The sequence below is a fragment of the Chanos chanos genome, chromosome 10 (genome assembly GCF_902362185.1).
Source record: "Chanos chanos chromosome 10, fChaCha1.1, whole genome shotgun sequence".
Taxonomy (NCBI): Eukaryota; Metazoa; Chordata; class Actinopteri; order Gonorynchiformes; family Chanidae; genus Chanos; species Chanos chanos.
Genome location: NC_044504.1, coordinates 29,063,348 through 29,083,571, shown reverse-complemented (window position 1 = coordinate 29,083,571; position 20,224 = coordinate 29,063,348). Strand labels below are relative to the sequence as shown.

The 20,224-nt window shown below is 38.7% G+C and overlaps 2 protein-coding genes across 2 annotated transcripts in view; one reads left to right on the top strand and one right to left on the bottom strand.

Annotated features, from left to right (window-relative positions):
- itgbl1 (integrin, beta-like 1) overlaps nucleotides 1–4,010 on the bottom strand; it is a 41,857-nt gene extending 37,847 nt beyond the window's left edge. The window contains 3 exon segments of the mRNA XM_030787114.1: nucleotides 1,869–2,071; nucleotides 3,798–3,899; nucleotides 3,901–4,010. Of these exon segments, the coding sequence (XP_030642974.1) occupies nucleotides 1,869–2,071; nucleotides 3,798–3,899; nucleotides 3,901–4,010 (415 nt within the window).
- A 3,404-nt stretch (nucleotides 4,011–7,414) lies between these two features.
- Nucleotides 7,415–20,224, top strand: part of nalcn (sodium leak channel, non-selective) — a 65,960-nt gene continuing 53,150 nt past the window's right edge. The window contains exons 1-9 of the mRNA XM_030786705.1: nucleotides 7,415–7,456; nucleotides 8,409–8,549; nucleotides 8,836–9,018; nucleotides 12,661–12,744; nucleotides 12,844–12,983; nucleotides 13,089–13,217; nucleotides 15,349–15,500; nucleotides 19,052–19,194; nucleotides 20,043–20,147. Of these exons, the coding sequence (XP_030642565.1) occupies nucleotides 7,415–7,456; nucleotides 8,409–8,549; nucleotides 8,836–9,018; nucleotides 12,661–12,744; nucleotides 12,844–12,983; nucleotides 13,089–13,217; nucleotides 15,349–15,500; nucleotides 19,052–19,194; nucleotides 20,043–20,147 (1,119 nt within the window). The remainder of the gene's footprint in view (nucleotides 7,457–8,408; nucleotides 8,550–8,835; nucleotides 9,019–12,660; nucleotides 12,745–12,843; nucleotides 12,984–13,088; nucleotides 13,218–15,348; nucleotides 15,501–19,051; nucleotides 19,195–20,042; nucleotides 20,148–20,224) is intronic.

Sequence of the window (20,224 nt, the reverse complement as noted above, 5' to 3'; positions counted from 1 at the left end):
TTAGGTACTGAGACAGTTAATGCTATGAATGAGATAAGTCTTGCCAAAACTGAGGCAAGACTAAAGCGTTCTTGAGACATTGTCTGAAATAGCACCACGTTAAAGGTGAAAATTTAGAATCTGCCACGGTTGAGAGAAAAAAAATGTGAAATTTGCTTTATGCTAAGATGGACCAGACAGAATAAAATGATAAGATTCTTCAGTCTGTTCAGTATATCATTCTTGCAATTTGTCTGTGATGCTAAATACATCACTACATACTTCAAATGTACACTTAAAATATTTACATCATGAATACACAGACACTGAACAATACTTGGAAGCTCTGAAGTACTATAGACCTCCCAGACTTACACAGTAGAGTCTCAGTGCTTTTGCATGTACTTAAGAAACAAAACCAAAATTGCATATTTTGTCCACTAGTGGCTAATGATAGTCATGTAACTAAAAGATTAAACATATGGTGTTTCCCCCTTGAAAGGTACTATATATCACTGACATTAGAACAAAAAAATGTCCTGTTACAGACATGTCTTCCATTTGGAGTGTATGGGACAGTGAGCGAAACCCTATTATCAGTGAGCTGCCAAAGACTGCTTTCAGAGCCTGGGAAAGTTAATGAGCTCTTCTCTGGCTCGCAACCTGTCTGCACAAATAAATCACTCTCTTTCTGTTTGCTCATATATCCATTAGTGTTCCCCAACACCTCCAATCCACAGAGCAAAATTGCAGGTGAAACAGAAATGTGATAGGCTTTTATTTCTTTAATCTGCCAGAGCCGGTTCATCATTTTTGAGGGAATGAAATTGAGTAGCTTTATATTGTCACAATATTCATAAATACTTTCCAGCGCCTGAGGCTGTGATGTGTTCAGAAGATTTTCTGAACTTCATTTTTGGTTGAATACCAGCAAACGGAAGATGAATCCTAGCTTTGTCTAATATCTCAGTTTCTGGAAGGTCTAGCAGAGGTACAATGTTCACAATTTTAGTTTTTACAGCTTAGTTGTTGATGCTGATCGCAGTGTGATGAAAGCCCTCTGGTGTCTTGAAAAACTTCTCAAGGATTTCTAAGAGGCACATTTTAAGAGTCTTTAGCATTTTTGAAAATAACTGGACCTTTGACAGACAGTTACTTTATTTCCTGTTCCCAAGGCTATTTATACAACTTTAATTTTTTTTTTCTAGAGGAGGCATCAAGCTTGACTTATTTCACTGTCTAATGTGTTTCTCAACTCAAAAGAATCACTGGTTGGCATTTGAGTCTTCTGCTGATGTCGTCAGCAGTTCATGGAGATGTGTCAATAAAGCTGGAGGTCTCAAGGGAACGAGGGAATGCATTTGAGTCTAAGGCTGAAGTGTGCATTCATGCTCGTATGAGCCTAATGGATTTCTTGTGTCTCTTTGACTACAATTACCAAAATGTCGCCTAAGCTCAAAGCCTGGCCATCCAATGGAAACAAATGCAAAAGTGAGCACTTGGAGAAAAATTCATAGCTCTGAAGCAATCTCTGAAACATACTATCGAAGGTTCAATGCAATAATGCCTTCACAAAAAAAAAAAAAGAAAAAAAGATGATGGTGTGACCAAAAGAGTGCTTTGAAGGCAATGTGTTTGGCTAAGTGAGATTGCTGCAAAATTCAAATGAAGCCCCATGAAACTAACAAGTAAAAAGATCAAAGACTCCTCTAAAATAGCTGGGTGTAGGTGTTTTGGTTCTGTCCATAGTGCATTTTTTCTAGCACATGCCTGGTGTTGGATACTGATGCTCATGTTACGTCAAGGGAGGTTAACTGTCCTACCCTGGGGATTCAGGAGGACAAACTATAATGTTTCTGCAGTATGGAAAACTCTGGAATAGTGCTTACCACCACAGGTCTTCCCATCATGTGTTGCACAGACCCAGTCGTGGCACTCGCATCGTGGCCCAAAGAACGTCCCCGGCTCAGTGACCTGGCAGATACAGATGCCACAGTCACATTCCCCTCTCCCACTGCAAATCAGGCCATCGGGGGTCCTGCAACGTCTCTGTGAGGACTCATTGGAGAGTTTACACTCTCCACTCACCTGCCTGCAAAACACACACACCAGTTATATCCCTTGTGCCACCAGCACAGATGCATCCATCACTCTCTGCTGACACAAAAAGTAGTCGTTAGAATGAGCAGAGTAGCAGTGTGATGATTTGAAAACCAGAGTTCTGCCATTCTAATGATTTCCAGACTCTAACTTTGGCCATAAATCTGTCTTTTGCTGTCCTGAGGAAGGGAGCAAAGACTGTCTCAGTAATTAATGGATTCTCTCACTTTATAGGTAATTTCTCACCCCATCTGTAATCCTATTTTAAGCATAATGTGCTATTCGACTTCAGAAGCGACTTCACTCATAACTGATTGTCCAATTCATTAATGTTTCAGACCAAAAGCTTCAAGTCTGAAAGTTACCTGCAGAAATGAAAAGCTAACTTTTGTGAAATTTGGAGTTATAAAAATTCAAGGAAATGCCAAAATGATGCATGCCATATAGATTTCATCTCCTTTACCTAAAGGCATACATTAAACAACAGATATAGTCCAACAATTGTGCATCGTCATCATATAGTATGCCTGAAAGTTTCATGCACTTGAGTATTTAATTGAAACCATTTCTGAAAATTTCTGATTTATTATGGACTGACACTATCCCTACATGTTAAAGCTTTATGGCAAAAAAAAGCAATACATACTGTGTCTTGGGAGGAAAATCCTGCCAATCCAAAGCGCCTAAATTTTGTTCCCAGTCCACTCAAAACAAACTGAGGACCATATTTCACCGCTTATCAGTCTCCTACCCAGGAGTCCCTCTGTGAAATATGTTTTATTTGGTAACATTCTGACATTCCATTGTGTTCCATTGAGTTTGCCTTTCCGCTGTTATAGAGTAATAAAAACACTTCTTTTCCCTCAAGGAAAAAGCTTAAAGACTTGGTGTATATGCACTTACACAGATTAGCCATTTCAGCATGCATTACATGGCTTTGGGTTGGGATTCACAAAACTGTCTCTCCATATTAGGCAATATATTTAGTTTAATGTTCATCACTGATGTAATCCAACTCATATTCATCAGGTTTAGAACGAACATGGCCAAAAAGTTTTCCTGTGTAGCTATTATATATAATTGCTTTGGGGTTACTCAAATTAATTTATAAAAGATTAACAACTTGGAAAGGTGTGGTATTTGCTACTGTGCACCTGTTCCAAGTAAAGTAAAATACCTCAGAACTGCTGACTCAGTCTACAGTCACATAGTCCTATGTCCACCCCTGATTCTTGACTGCCAGCACACATTGGAGTATGCAAAGCAAAACAAGCAAAGCACACCCACCTCATTCGAAAAAAAACGTAAGCTTTGATTTCTCAGGTTCAACTTGAGGCTAATTAATATTTCCTCACTGACAAAATGCCGTGATGGCTCAGCGGTTTCCATGGCCAGATACACACAGTCATTCGTTGCAAGATTTTAGGTATAATACCAAATGCATGTTATGATAAGGCATCAAAATACATTAGTATGGAAAAGTGCACAAATACCTAAAATAAGGAAAAAGAGTTAAGACTAATGGAACCTCGAGCATTTTGGTTTTGACTTCAAAACAAAGTACAGCAACATGTCGAATCTGGCAAGGCTGTTTTAGTTCTACTTTCAATACACGCTTTTTCCACTGTCCAAAAGCTCCACTGTCAGCAGAATCCCCCTCTCTCTCTGTACCAAGCACACATGCACAATGATGAGAAAAACAAAGTAGTGAATCTCACCTCAATGATTGCAATAAAGTTTCTTCAACAGCCAAGAGCAAGATCAGAAACAAAGAAACGTTGATGGAGTTCAGTAAAGCCTCTGCAGGCATGTTTAGATCCCCAAGAAACTTGAAGTGAAATGCCTTCAGGAATTTCCACTTCTCTGAACAGAGGGAGAGCAGGCTGGCCAAAACCGGCTCAAACTCTTCGGAGGCCAATAGTGCTCTCCATACAAGTGCCTTTGATTAGTTTTGACTCTGGGTACAGGGGCAGGAGTTTGAGAAGGAACAGTAACCTGCCAAACAGCGAAAAGATTGCACATTATCAAACATCATAATAAGAAACAGTTGTTTATACAGAAGGTTTATGGTTAAACAATTTAGTTTAGCTTATTTCATGGTGATTAGATGTAACTGTAAAGAAAAGAAAAGAGTTTCTGTAAGCACATGTTTCATAATTTTAGGTGTTTTTTTTTTTAATTTGCTGAAATTTGATCTGATGTCTGAGTGGGAAACATTTTGTTTCGGGTGAGTCTCTGTGGTTAGACTCACTCTGCATTTACAGAGCAAAATTGCTGATTAGATTTAAATATCTGGTAAATGTAAGTGAAAGTATAATGTTTTTTTTTTCATTTTACAATACAGACTTTTTCGTCTGAAAGTAATTTTCCAGTTGTTCCAAATTGCTTCAGTGGAGGTGGGGGTTGGACCGTGGAACTCTTCAAACACTGAGTGATAGCACATTAAATTAATTATGCACTTTCCTTCCATAATTGCTGTCATGATGCAAATACATGGAGACATGACTGCTTTTTGGACTGAACAACAGTTTTTTTTTTATTTTTAATTTAAACAGGACGGACTGTTTGGCTTTCAGGAATTAAAGCAAAAAATGTGGCCAATATGGGGGCATGTGCCAATGCGAAATTTAAAGTCATGAGTAAAGCTTTTTACATCCTTCTCTGCAGTCAAAACAGATGATGAGGTATTTTGCTTGAAATACTATGAATAATGACCCAACACCCTTGGATACTTGGATTCAACCAGGGATCTAAATACAAACATTTAGAGAATTAACTGAAACAAGTCAAGTTGCTACCCGTCTCCTTGAAGTGTCCAACAAGATCACAGCCTACTAGAAATACATCGATTCTCGCTCAGAGAAATAAATATTTTCCACTTAAATTTAATTTTTTTTAAAAGGTAAAAATTAGAGTAATATATTCGAAATTATTTTGAAAATGACTTCCGCATTTATTTCATTTTTGGTTTTAGGGCCTGCGTCCTCATATCGCACAAGCAGTGCGCTGCTGTTCCTGCGGGACGCGCGTGCCTGCAGCATCTGTACCGCGGCTGATGTGCTTGTAGCTCGAGATGATACAAGCGCCTCAATGCAAGCTTCGAAAATAGCTCGAGCCATGGACGCAACCGAACATTAATACGGACAAACGAGCAACCAGTAAGTCATTTAACGTGATTTTCGCTGTATGCACCTTCTTAGATTGCGACGGGTAGGGGACATGTTGATATATTTGATGCGGCATTTTAAATATCTACAAGGAAGTAAGCTGCGGCTGGTGTGTCGAGGCCTTTCTTTCAAAAAGCCATCGTTACCGCAATAAGAAAATTATCATATTTATAACGTTTAAATTTTATGTATGCACGCGTTTCTAAATTCGACAATGATTTGCCGCTTGATACAATATATAGGTTTTGATGGAGGTCGTGATTATTACCAAAACTGACATCAGCCTCGCTCCCACCTGTTTCCATAGTAACCTTGCTTGCTAAAGCAAATTTCATTAGTAGCCTACAAGAAGGAGTTGCCCCTCTGTGGTACGAATGTGGTGTTAGGTTACTGCTCAGTCGAACAATTTTTTTTTTATCGTTTTGTAATATAACTTGTTTAGTCGCAGATTTGCCCAGATTTGTTTAATCGTTGTTGTACAAGTTATCATTGAGTAGGCTAATTAACGTTCAGTCGTTCTGCTGGTTCTGTGTCCTCAAATTAGACGTTGTAAGATACATTTTCATATAATATGTTACTATACCCGTGTGCGTGCGTGTGTGTGTGTGTGTGTGTGTGAGTGTGTGAGTGTGAATAAGAGAGAGAGAGAGAGAGAGAGAGAGAGAGAGTGAGTGTATGAGATCTAATAAACTAATGTCTTATAAATTAACGTTAGCCGATAGCTTGCACATTTCTGCACCATATGCTGCATTTTGTACCATACTGACATTATTTTCTTTCGTATTTTACTTTTTGATACAACACAAAATATAAAGCATCCACTTTGTCCCTCCAGAAAAGGACTTGCTGATAATGCACATCCTTTGCAGGTTTCAGATATAGTGCTTAGGCTAACCTAGATTTGCTGTTTATAAAACCTAGGCCTGGCCAGGGCCTTGTCATAACTTGATTTCAGTTTGAAAAGAAAACTTTTATGTAGACTCAGAGGGAGATGCTGCAGTCACAATGTTCACTCACATTTCAAATTATGTTTAATAGACCATTGTTTAGCTGATTGCTCCAAATATTGATGTCATGTCTATTGAATGAGCCATTCTTGCTTAAGCTCAAAATATGTCTAAAATCACAAACTCAGTGTAATTTTAAGCCTCAGTTCTTTTCATCAGCATGTCAGTTACATTCACAGTACTTTCAGTCTGAAAGTATTATGAATTTAAATCTAGTACCCTGAATAAACTGAGTTACTCTCCAAGTGCTGCATAATAGGCTACTTTTGTCAATTCACTGATGAAGTCTCTTTACATATTGCCCCCAGAGCACAGATGTACTATCTTAGATAGGCAAGATGTAGCTTACCTCCACTGCTGAAAGAAATCTGAATAAGCTCTGTAAATTCTAATAGATCCCCACAGCATCCATTAATGCATCTAGTGATTGCATCCTGCCAGTGGAAACAGTCATTGCTCGAAAAGTGAAACTAATTGCAGTCCTCTGCAACTTACTCCCACATTATAGCACTTGCACCCTGTAATTTTGTTCTCACTCGTTTTTCAAATCTCTACCAAAGTGTAGCAATTGCTTTCCAAATTGCTTTAGGGACATAGAGCTTTTTCCAGGACACTTTTGTCTTAATGGAAGTGTACAGAATACCTATAGACATTCTGTTCCATGTATTTTGTCTAGTTAAGAAGTTTTATCTTATACAATGTTTCTTTCACAGTTTTTAATATAATTAAAAACATATGATTTAGCCTGCTGAAACAACTTATCAGTCCTCATTGCTTCAAGTACTGTTGTTAAAATGAATATTCTTTGGTTTCATGTTTCTCACTGACAGTCGTTTAAAAAAACGGCCATTAACTAGCCATAATTTTGTTCAAAAATGCTTCTTCATTAACAGGAAAGGAGCTGTCCAACCCTCCCAGCCTTTAGTCTTTGTCACTGGTTTCCACCCCTCTGTAACCTGGGGATGAACGCACCAATGAGGAGTCTGACCGTGAGTCACATGGTCCTCCAATCCCATCTGTCCACAAGACCCAACTGAGTGTTGCATATATGCCTTGTCTGATGTGGTGGACATTTCTGTCGATACAATCGTACTCTACACCATATATGCCATGTTGACTAACTGTTGTGTGTTATTTACAGGGTATGCCTGATCGCATGTTATGTGCAGTGCTGGAGCAATTTCAGCTTTACTTTTCACGTTGGTATGTGCGCTTTGTTTCAGTGAGAGTGTGACATCTATGTTTATTATTGTCAACCATGAAAAGGGCTTTAAGACATGCAGCCCCAATCTGTTACACTTGCGGTTGGTTATAGATGTGTTGTATGGTGAAGATCTGGGGTGATCTTTACGGAAGGTAAGTTGCCATGTCCATTCAGAGTGAACAGACACTCAGTGTTTTGTATGTCCCATGTGCTTGGATGTGTATCACAGTGGCTATGCAACAACATGCTCCCTGGCTCTGAACTGTGTTCCTGTGTTGGAATGTATATGTAATCGAGAGGTAGTCTAAACATGAGTGGTTTCTTTTCATTCTTATGCATGTCAAATCAGGTAACAACCCTGCTTTTTTCCCCTGAAGATTCTTTTCTGATCCATGAATCTGGTTGTGTGGAGTTTTGTTTTCTTATTTTTCTGAATTTGTACATTTAAGTTTTTCTGAGTTTTTACATTTAATAGATAAATAAAAGGGAAGGAATTTCTAGCTACTTGAACATTATTTACATAAAAGTAATGGCCATATGAATGACTACTGATAGAAATGTGTAATATTCTCGACACCGGGCTAGATGGTGTGGCCTTTATGGAGTTTAAGTCTCGCTGTCATTGATTTTACAGTGTGTAAATCCTGAACAGTGACCCTTTAGTAAAATGCACCCATCATCTATTAAAGTGCTCCTAGTCAATGACAAGCTTCCACACCCCAGACTACTTTCACTAATTTAGTGCACACAATAGGCCATTTGAAATTGTAGGTGATCACAGAGCATATAGTACCTAGATTAGAAAATTGCAGATTTTTCTGTTTTTTTTGTTATTATTTTTTTAATCCTTTATCATAAATCAACAGTTTGAAGGTTGGATCTAGCTACGTTTAGATTAGCATAATTTAGATTGGGTTTAAAGTTGGTTATCCATGTGGTCTTGTTTTTCAGATCCATTCCCTTTATAGCACAGCTAGCCCCAGCATGCTGAAAAGAAAGCAGAGTTCGCGTGTTGAGGCTCAGCCCATGACGGATTTTGGACCCGACGAAACTCTGGCTGACAGCGCTGACATTCTGTGGATCAACAAACCAGTGAGTGTGCTGACTGATCAAAAAAAAAAGACTGATCAAATATGTTAACACTGTTTGTAGGCCCTGTGCAGGAATAAGTCTCAAAATGACCAACACACAAGTTGTTTGTGGAGACGACAGAGCGATTATTGCTCAGATCTCAAAGATCAAAGAGTTCAAGACCTGAAGTTAGGAGTGGATATCACATGATTTGAATTGAGCACCGACTGGTTCCTCCTGCCGTTGGTGTCACAGTGATGTGTTAAACTCTGTGATTTGCACTGACATATTCTTCTTATTTCCTCAGTGGGTTCACTCTCTCCTGCGGGCATGCGCCATAATCAGTGTCATCTCAGTGTGCATGAATACACCCAAGACTTTCGAACACTACCCTCCCCTGCAGTATGTCACTTTCACTCTGGACACAATGCTCATGTTCCTCTACACAGCCGAGATGATCGCCAAAATGCACATAAGGGGAATCATTAAGGTAAAACTTTCTAATGAGGTGTCAGTATCAAATCCGGGATGGATATGTATGTGCTGTATTTTAATGACTGGTTCTGTCCCCGTACTTCTCAGAACTCCTGTGTCAGTGAGTGTCCAGTCTGGGCCGCAAATCCTATGTGACTGCTTACAGCAGGGGTCTCAAACTCCGGTCCCGGAGGGCTGGGGTCCTGCTGTTTTTCTTGTAGATCAACTAAATAGAAACTCTGATTGGCTGAAGAGTGTCCACACCTGTTTTCAAGGTGAACATCAACAGGTAACTAAGAGGTGAAAACAAAAATCAGCAGGACCCCGGCCCTCCAGGACCGGAGTTTGAGACCCTTGGCTTACAGCAAACCATGATAAGGTCTCTCTAAGACCATCATGTGATGTCTGTTCGGTACTGCTTCAACACATTCAGTGCTTATAGAAGAGAGTAACTTGAGTAAACAAGAAACAAGGTAGAAAACCTAAATAAGAGTATTCGGATGTGGCCTGATCGTTTAAGCACGAGTATGTTTTTCTGCACGTCTGGTAAGAATTGTCCATTGAAGTACACAAAGAAGTTAAAAAAAGATTGAATAACAAGGGAGCAAATAATTGGGCAGCTGGTCGGATGGAAGTCTTAATTACTGGTGAGGAAAGAGTAGACAGATTAATGGTAAATGGAGGATATCAGGCATGCAAACAGACCCTGAATCAGTGCTTCCTGAACACGTAAACAGACGAGTCATCTAAAGAAGTACTGCTCTGTTGGTCCAAGGTGTCAGTAGATGGTGGTCATTTTGGTGTTCTGGGAGTTGTTATTTTAGTTGTTGCTATAGTAATTGTTGTCGCTAATGCTATTCTGTCAGATCAGTTATTGCCCTTTGCAAATAGGAGAACACATTTACGAGCAGAGAACACTTATCAGCAGGGAAAGAACTGATCCATAGAGCTAAGGACCATCATCTCCACAAATGATCTGTCCGCTCTTAACTACCACATTTTGTAATGTGCAGCATTGCCGCATCTTTAGGAATGAAGATTGTGAGTACTGGCTAATGAAAATTTGCTTTGCTGTATTTTAGTATAGGCTTTGTCTGAGGTGCCCAAAGCCATAGCCAGTGAAATGTAAAAGATATCCTGTGTTCATTCCAACATGAACTAAAATACTGATTGTGAGTATAAATCTTTCTCCTAATGTAATATTTTTGAACACAAGTAATTTCATTCTTTGGCTGAATTTTGCTGGGTTCTCCAACAGTCACTTCAGTGGGAATGGAAGGGTTGAGGCTGAAGGGTTATAACCTAGCTAATTTAATGTTTTCAATGGATTTATTATATTTTTGTAGAGGTGTAACAGTTTTAGACCAGTGCTAGTGCTAGTACTTCGATCAGTGCATGTGTAGTGGACCGTGGATTTTTTTTGCTCTTGTATATGAAGCTGTATTTTTCCCTTTCAAAATGTGATACCAAATCACAGGGATATATTTGTACTTATTAACGGAGAACATCCCACATTATTTGTGCTTTTGGTCATTAATAGCGTTAATCGTTTTAAGCCGGTACACCTCATCTTTTTCTTTTCATTTTCCAAATTAAGATGGCACTGATGCGTATCATGTGTTATGTGTATGCTTTAACTGAGCAGACAGTTACAACAGCTTTAATGGCAGTGTTGACTGTATCACTATTTCAAACAACAAAAAAACATGGTGTCATTACTTAGACTGTAAATAATATCAATTATATTGGAATATGAATCCACATAAACAAATAAAGCCATTAAACCTCTAATTTTTACATTATGTGTTTTATAGTGTTTGGCTCTTAACAGTATTTTTCTGATAATATTTCGCAATAAAATGTTTTTGCTTTTAGCTGTTATTTAACTGGATTTTTGAGGTTGCCTTAAGCCTGATGCTGAATGAATTTTGAAAACTCCATAAGGACTTGAACACAGTGTCTCGCTGTTGTGGGAAACTCATCTTGGGTCGCTGTCAATAAACAGCTAAATAGCCCATCTGTGTTTTTTATTTGTAGCTGAAGTGGCAGCCAGAAACCTAAGATTGTCAGTTGCACTGTGTCATGTTTCAGAAGTCCTGGTCCTTCATATCTTTCTTTGCATTTCATCCAGTCAATACAGAATGTTTTTGGCATCCTGATTTGGAGCCAATTTAATGCATCACCTTGATGGAAGCTTTGAGTTTTCACCTGATTGCTTGGCAAAGCTCTCTAGAGAGCATACACTGGAGCCACTGGAGTTTCTGCTCTTTCATCAAAGAGAAGTCAGTCAAGCATGCTGGAGACTGTGCTCAACCAAACCTGACCTCTGAGTGTCACATCTCTGATGTCATCTTACTCCTCCCTCCCTCCTGAAAGCATCACTGCGTGTTGGTGACTCATACCTCAAACTGGTCTTTATCTGTATACTTATGTGATCTATAAAAATCCTTGACTGTCTGGGCAATGGTAAAAGAATTGTTTGTTCAAAAATGGTAGAGTGAGATTTGAGTTCTAATTTTAAATTCTGCTTAAGAGCATTACCAAAGAAAGTTCAGGTTTCTCCATGTGACATTATATATTATGCTTATTTGAGCTCTGTGTCATGTGTGGCTATTTAAATTCATGTCATATAGCATATCTTATCTCTCACTAAAGTAGATGTTCCCGTAGTGTAATGATTAATTAAGGGATGTTATTCTTCAAATGACTGCAAGTAATGATTTTATTTTTTATAGCTGATATGCCAGTTGTAAACTATCACATACTTGATCCTTCATGAGATTCAGTAAAAATAGAAAGAAGTTAAACTTTTTTTAAAAACACTGATGTGTGTCTTTAAATGAGCATGCCTTTACTTGTTTTCTTCTGTGTGTCTTCATTCAAACAGGGGAATCTTTGTTCTACATGTGAAATCTGCCACTTAGGTTTTCCTCCAGGTTTCATTCTGCCATAAAAGTGCCCATTAGTTCTATCTGCCTTTTTCTTTTTTCAAAATATTTTTTCTTGTTCATTGTTTTGGTAGTGATATGGTGGCAAGAGACTCTCAGGTCTTCTCTCCTTATTATTAAGATAACTGGCGCTTGTTCTGCTGTGTCTATAGTTATTGTTCTACTGTTACTGTAACTACCTATTCTAGCCTATGTTTTTAACTATCAAACAAGGCTGTTTTTGTAATCAAACATCATTTTATTTAATCTCATTTCCATTTTGTTGTTGATTACACTGCTTAATGGTCAATCTTTTTTCTTTTTTTTATGACATATATGTAAAACATGCATATTTGTAGTAAACAAAATGACCACTACAATCACAATGAGTTTTTAACACTACTGTATTGTTATAATAATGTATTTACAGATCACCTTGTATTAAAAACAGTGTCTCCTTTTCTGTTCTTATTCACTCTGTACTTTGTTCAATTAACCTCATCTTGCTTTTGGTTAAGAGTTAATAACATCAGTTTTTTCTTTCTTTCTTTCTTTGTATGCTGTTATTGGTTCACTGTAGACATTTAAGCAATGTAGGTACTCCATCTTGCTAGCTCTGTTTCTCACAGGTTTTGTCATTTTAATCTTTCATTAAATCTGCAGCACAGCTCCGTCTCACCTGTGGACTCTTGTTACTTACTCTGTGTAATCATACCTCTCCCTGTTTCCAGGGTGATAACCCCTATGTGAAGGACCGATGGTGCATGTTTGATGGCTTCATGGTGGTCTTCCTTTGGGTTTCCCTTGTGCTGCAGGTACAGAAATGACATCTGCTTCATGAAAGTGCAAACTGTGTTGTAACGTACCCCTGACAACATATAATTAGAATAATATGTCCTTTGGATCGCTTGAAGGTGTTTGAAATCGCTGAGATTGTGGATCAGATGTCGCCGTGGGGGATGCTGCGCATACCCAGAGCCCTCATCATGATCAGAGCTTTCCGCATCTACTTCAGATTTGAGCTACCACGCACACGGATAACAAACATTCTCAAGTACAAACCTCAACAATAACAAAACCGTTATGACAAATAAAGACTCTATTGTCTTACTAGTATAACTGGTTTTCATGTACCCTGTCTTCTGTCTCCGCTCTTTAGACGATCTGGAGAGCAAATCTGGAGTGTGTCCATATTTTTACTTTTCTTCCTTCTTCTCTATGGAATCCTGGGAGTTCAGATGTTTGGCACGTTCAATCATCACTGTGTGACCAATGACACCCAGAAAGGGTAAGAAATTATGAAAATTATATATATATATATATATATATATATATATATATATTTTTTTTTTTTTTTTTTTTTTTTTTTTTTTTTTTTTTTTGGGGGGGGGGGATAAAAACAGCAACTAGTGTTCATACTTTAGCAATTTGTTTTTACACATTTATATTGATTTTCCAGTACCCGTTTACACCACAGTATGTGTAATCTGAAATTGGTTCTGTGGTTGTCTTTGACGTATTGATCTTACTTTTGATGACCTATAATTATTGGGGTTAAAACTACTGGAGGTTAATTTCCATCGGATTAAAAACAAATCAGGAGTTGCCAATATGATCTTTATTTCCTACAGTATCAGTAGAAGGTTTGCTTGTTGTACCTCAGCACCCACACACATCTATCCTCAGGAACACAAATCCCTCTGACAGCTGTGAAGAATATCTAGAGCAGATATACACCTCCATCTGATGCTGCAGGTTCATAAACACATTTAATGCATTTAGAGTAAGCATATCACAGTTTATAACACCCAAATCACAACCATGACTCAGTGTTCTCCATAATCCATTAATGTTGAATCAATGTTTGTCTCACCAGTTATATTCTATTTTAAGTGCTCAATGAGAATATTCTCAATATTGTCATAGTAATAAACCCTCATGAAAGGATTTACCATGTGTTTACCCACACATTTCCTGTGTTTTTCCATGCTGATTACCTAAAGTAGTGTGCTACCTATAGTGTGCTAATATAGGTGTGAAGTTGTCTTGGTCTAAGATCAGGCAATGGTACAGGTTTTTAACATTCACGTGTGAATTTTAGGAGACAGAAGGATAAGAACTAGCCTGAGCCATGAGAGTAAGAGTAGAGGACATGTAGTGCTAATCTCAGTAATTAGCATTTCCAGTTCTTTTGGAACTTTCATATAAATGTTTCTTTCTCCCCAGTCCTCTGTCCTCAATCTGTCTTTCTTTGCCCGACCGACACATCTTTGGCCCTTGGGAGACAGCTCACATTAAGACTGCTCTGAATTGTTTCCTCTGCCCAAAAAGAGAAGAAAAATAAAGAATTTAAAAAATGCTGTTTTCTTGTGTCATGGCTAACCAGATGTTGTCAGTCAGACATTTTTAGCGATGTACACTTCTGTTTAGTATACGCGCTATAGTTAATATTATTTTGTACAGATATGTCCTTGGCTCAAAGTCATTTGTCAGTTCAAACAAGAATTGGATTGTGTTGGAGTGTGAAGGTTGATATGGAGGTTTTATTCTTATTTGATTTTTGTAAGGATAAAGTTGCTAACCTTGCTAAGGGTTCTCTGTGACATTTTATGGTAGATTGCATAGCCTATGATATTTGGTAGTCATTGTTGTAATCCCTTTAATGTTGGTGTTGTTATGATGACCTCAGTGAAGTGACATCATATGCATTAGAAATTCTGTGTTCAGTGTCCAGATGACCATGTTATATTGGAGAACACTATCATATATGTCTGCAGTGTATATATTTTGACCTTTCTGACTTATTTAGAGACATTACCACACTTGTACCCTTGCTGCACTTCCCCATTTATTATATCAGATTCCTCATAGAGGTGATGCCTTTGATAACATTCAGTGGGTGATCCATCACAATCTAATCAGAGCTTTTTTTTGATTCACCACTGTGCCTCAGATTGGCCTCTCTGATATGACAATAAATTATCCTTATTCATTTCAGACCCCTTAATAAACTGTTTGAAAGAATGTCTGGCGGGCCAATTTGATAGCATTAATTTTCATTAGAGACATCAAGCGGCTCCTGAAATACCACCTGTGGCCCAGTGGGAGCTGTGTGTGTGTGTGTGTATAGAAGAGGGGTGGGGGCATGTTTGTGTGTGTGTGTGTGTGTGCATGTATATGTATAGTGCTCTGTACCCATGTCTTTGTAATTGTGTGCGTGGGTGTATTTTTAGGGATTTATGTATGTGTGTGTGTGTTTGCCTGTGTTAGCAAACAAGACTTCAGCTAGGGCCATGTGGAAATCTAAAGTGGAGTGAAACAGTGGGCAAAAGCACATTAATTCACTTAAAAATGTTCTCTCAGGAGACCGTGTGTCATATCAGATTAACCTAGGCCTTTCTACTTCTGTTTTTCTACAGCAATGTATCATGGAATAACCTGGCAATACCTGATACACACTGTTCTCCAGATGGGGAGGGTTACCAGTGCCCCATGGGCTTTAAATGTATGGACCTTGAGGACCTGGGGCTTAGCAGACAGGAACTCGGCTACAGTGGCTTCAATGAACTCGGTGCGTATACTGGATAGCAGTAAGCAGCCTTGAGGTATATTCATATATTGCCTTTTCTTTTTACCAGCACCAATAATGACTTCAATGACTAATCCCAACGTTAGGAATTTTTGAGCAAAGAAAGCCCTAAAGGACAATTGTGCGTCCCAGATTTGAATATAACTTGTAATGAGAATGCTGTCCAGTACCAGTTACACTGCCTCGGTACATCCAGTACCACCCAGTTACTTGGCTCTGCTTCATGTGAGTCAAGACTCTCCATAAAATCAACCATTTGTGCCGTTTGAGCTGCTAAAAAGAGGGCTTCTTTATTCTCATTTTAGAGTCACATTATAACCTCAAACAGGCTGATTAATTTTAAAACCATTCTTCAAATGCTGCATTGAAGAGTTTCTTTTTTCCATCCAGTTAATTGTTTTCAAAGAAGGATATGTGTTCAAGAAAAGCCTTGTTTACTTGTTGGCCATGGTTTAGGTTTAATGTGACTTACCAGCTTGGCATATTTTTGATCGCTTCAGAGTGACACAAATCCACTCTAAAGGTACACACAGCAACGTCACTAATCTCAAAATTGCCATGAAAGAAAGCTTTGCTCTGCTGCAAGCCTCAGCAGTAGCTTTGACATGGTGGACTCATGCTGCATGTAGATCTCCTAGAGGTCTCTCCTCCCACAGTTCTGTTTTGAAGTGACAGACACACAGCCATGCGTTTATGTGAGAAAAAGAAAAATCCCAAAGGAACTGTGTTCATTTACAATCACAGTACATTGTCAGAAATGTCAACAGTAATGGCATGTGTCTTGAAATACTTAAGTGCCACATGGAAACACTTGGAAGAGAGACATTTATTCAGTACGCTGATCACTTATAGTCTGGTGTGCGTATTTTTAGCTTTGTCAAAATAGTACCTTGTCACCAATTCCAATTCATTTTAAACATTTTGAAGTTCCTTGCCACTTCTTTCTCTCTCTCATTCTTGGCTTTTCCCCCTCTTAAAATGCAGCAGCAGTTATTTCTTATTCCTTTGAATTTATTTGGGAAGCTATGCAGTCAAGGCCAAAGAGAATGTTTGCCCTGAAGTATTACTGAAATGCCAGTAGATTTGCATGGAGTTGTGATCCTGACATCATAACACGTTCGGGCTTCCTCTCACGGTTGTTCAATGTCCAGGATGAAATTGAAATAAATAGCATGTCTCCTGTTATGTAACACTTTTCTGAGACATATCTAAGTGATTTTCAATGGGTGATTTCATCCACAACAACCGTCTTCCTCCATGAGTCACCCATGTTAAGGAAAGAGCTCTGTAATTGATGGACTATAGTTGGAGTAGTTGTACTTACTAGTTGTCTTTACACTGTATCAGCTTTTCTAAATGAGTCTATATGAGTTCCATCTCAGTGAATCTTTTTAGTGCTAGGTGAGGACCTTTAAATGCTACCAACTTAGTTCTTCAACCTTGGTTGGCATGTGGTTCGTGGAAAATTCCGATTCTATCAATGAGAAGATTTTAAATTGCATAACAGCTACAAAGCCCAATATTGCACAAGCCAAACTATGTTTTCCACTGGCTATGTTAGCAAATAAGATGCAATCAGTTTGCATCCTCAGCTGGGAGAAAAGGCCACAGTTTGGCCAGCTTAGATCTTGGCCTCATTTCTCACATATTTTCCAGCTATAAGGATGTTAGCATGAAAGTTGTTGGAATAAAGTCAGCTATTGTTATCATGAAACTCAGCTATCACAGCCAGTGGAATTCATCAGTCTCTCACAGATAGATTCGTTTTAAAGCAAGTAGACAAAACTGGCATGGCCTGCCTAAGCTTTAAGGAATGTTGATTTTTTTTTTCTTGCAAACTGAAGAAGAGAGGGAAAGCTTGTTCAAGAAGTATGATCACTACAGTGGATTTCTGTCACCAAGCAACGGTTTATGTAAACCGTATCCACAACTGCAAAATTTTTGCTGTTTTTGTAAATTCTAGCCACATTTTGGCAGTTTTTCCTGACTCTTTTGTGCCCTGCTCATGCCTCACTTTAAGAGTTGATGAATTTGTGCACCCACATGGACACACACACACACACACACACACACACACACACACACGCACGCACACACGCGCACACACACACACACGCACACACGCACACACAGCCTCTTTTCTACCCCAGTTTCACTTGTGTCCATTTATAGTTGTGCATGCTGGGTCCTGGGTTGCTGGTCCACTGTAAAGGTTGTCCCTGTGGTGCTGAGGTTTTATTAGAGTTTTTGGGAGTGTCCTTGGCTGAATCTGTCCTGACACATGGGGCGACATGGGTTGGGTGTGAAGCTCAGAGGGACACTTCCTGCTGACCTATGGCAGTCACTTCACAGTCAGACACCATTGCTCCATGAATGTAGGACACAACACTAACTTCTCTGTGACCTGTTGTTGAGGTATTCTTATACACTGCACGAGACTTCTTATATGACCGTAATGACAATAAATGATTAAGAAAGGTTAGAAGTAGTGTTTTGTTTTGATCATAATATGTAAACACACACAATTTGGAATCTAGTTGTTTTTTTGTTTTTTTTTCTTTTGAGTAAGACGTTGTCCAGAGCATACTTCAAACACAATTCAGAAGGGGCCTATAACATCAACCATTTAGGCTGATGATACAGCTCTTATTTTTGTGTGCTTGTTTGTTCGTTTTTTAGTTTTGTTTTGTTTAAGGCTACATTATCTATTTGAGATGAAATTTACATTGTTATATTTAAACTCTGACAGTGTAAGTCTATCATCAGCGTTTGTGTTCTAAGATACCTCATGTGTAACAGTTCTATCTCTTTTCTCTTTGTAAATTCGCTGAAGAAGTCATGAAAAGGGAAACTCAAACTGGTGCATAACTTGCTGTGCAATGGAGATATTTTTGGCTTTACTCATACTTTGTTCTCCTGAGATCCTGTGGTAACATGGAATTGATATAGAGCATGCCAGTGTGTTCTGTTTTGGATCTGAGGTTTAGTTCCAGGGCAGACATGACATTCAGGGGTAGGGACACATAGCTAGCTAATGAGAAGCACCTGAAGAGGTGCACTAATCCCAAGTTCTGTTTATGTCTGCATTTTTTCTCTGAGCATGGAGCTGGCTGTGCTTAAGTAGGCACATAACTTGAAATGGAATTTCATCACAGTTTGTTCACTTGAAACATTCTTTGCTTTGTCATTTAGAATTACAACGTACCCGAGGTTTTGTCGATTTCATACTTGTAAGAAAAATGTTGTGTATAAACAAGAACACAGTGTAACTGGATGAAAGACTGGAAGGCAATCAGTACAGCATGTGGCTGAGGTTCTTATTATGAAAAAAAAAAAACAAAAACAAACAAACGCACAAGTGTTTATGGCTTAACTTGTCTGATTTATTGAGCCACTTCCCAACTGAGAGAGAGCTCCCTACCATCTTTGTTGAACTGTTTGTGATTAGTTTAATGAAGCTGTTCTCAGTAAAAGTGCCCTTTAGACTTGAATGCATGCAATGGACTGTCTCTTATTTCTCTCTCTTTTCCCAGGAACCAGTATCTTCACTGTGTATGAGGCAGCTTCTCAGGAAGGCTGGGTCTTCATCATGTACCGTGCCATTGACAGCTTCCCGCGCTGGCGCTCCTACTTCTACTTCATCACCCTGATCTTCTTCCTTGCCTGGCTGGTCAAGGTGTGAATGCCCTGTCTGTTCCCCTTTCTCTGTTTTAATGAAAATCTTTTGTTCTTCTTTTGAGTTGTTCTCTGGACTGTGGTTTGATGTAGAATTGATCCTTTCTCTCCTCTTCTCAGCTTTCCCAATATGTTTAAAATGGTGGAATAGATCATTTAGATTTTTCCATGATGTACCTTCATTTTTGCACTTCCATTGTGTAAGGTGTTGTACACAAGCAAATGTACCCATATTAATTCATGATTTATAACCTTCTGGGATTAGGAGGACAGAATAAATCTGGATCTTTGGGTTGATTTTTGTGGTGTTGAAGAAGGAAAGTGATGAGCCAAAGTCCTAAATGGGTAGACATGGCTTTGTCAATATTTCTGTGTCTGCTGTTTCATTAGATGTTAAATCACAACTATCAGTGGTTCTCTGCCCCTGGAAGAAATTGCCCTGAGATATGTATCTATAGTTAGCTTCATCTATGACACAAAATTTAACCTTTAACATTATAAAGGACAAAGTTTTCTTAGATCAGCACATAAGTATGAGTTCTACCCAGAAAACAAAATTCAGAGTCCTTTACTTGCTGTTGATCAAACGGTGCAGTCTCTGGATAAGCGACAATTCAAAGCAAACCTCTTATTTATATTCGAAAGGATTCTATTTATGTTTAAAAAGAGAAAATGGGGAAGACTGTAATGTCACATTTTTGTTGTAATTTGGGCATGGTACAGCATAGGACAGAACAATGATATACAAAATCAAAAGTAGAATATAAAACTTCTGTTTTCAAATGGAAATGCCCTTCAAGGTCACTCATCTCCAGGACCCTTGTTCTGATTGTCCATTGTTTGTCTCAGAACGTGTTCATTGCTGTGATTATTGAGACGTTTGCGGAGATTCGGGTACAGTTCCAGCAGATGTGGGGCTCCAGAAGCAGCACGACCTCTACAGCAACCACACAGGTACCGTCTGCCCTTGGAGACTTATCCGACTCAATGCATAAAATCCGTCTGTCAGATCTTTTAGCAAGCCTTTTGTG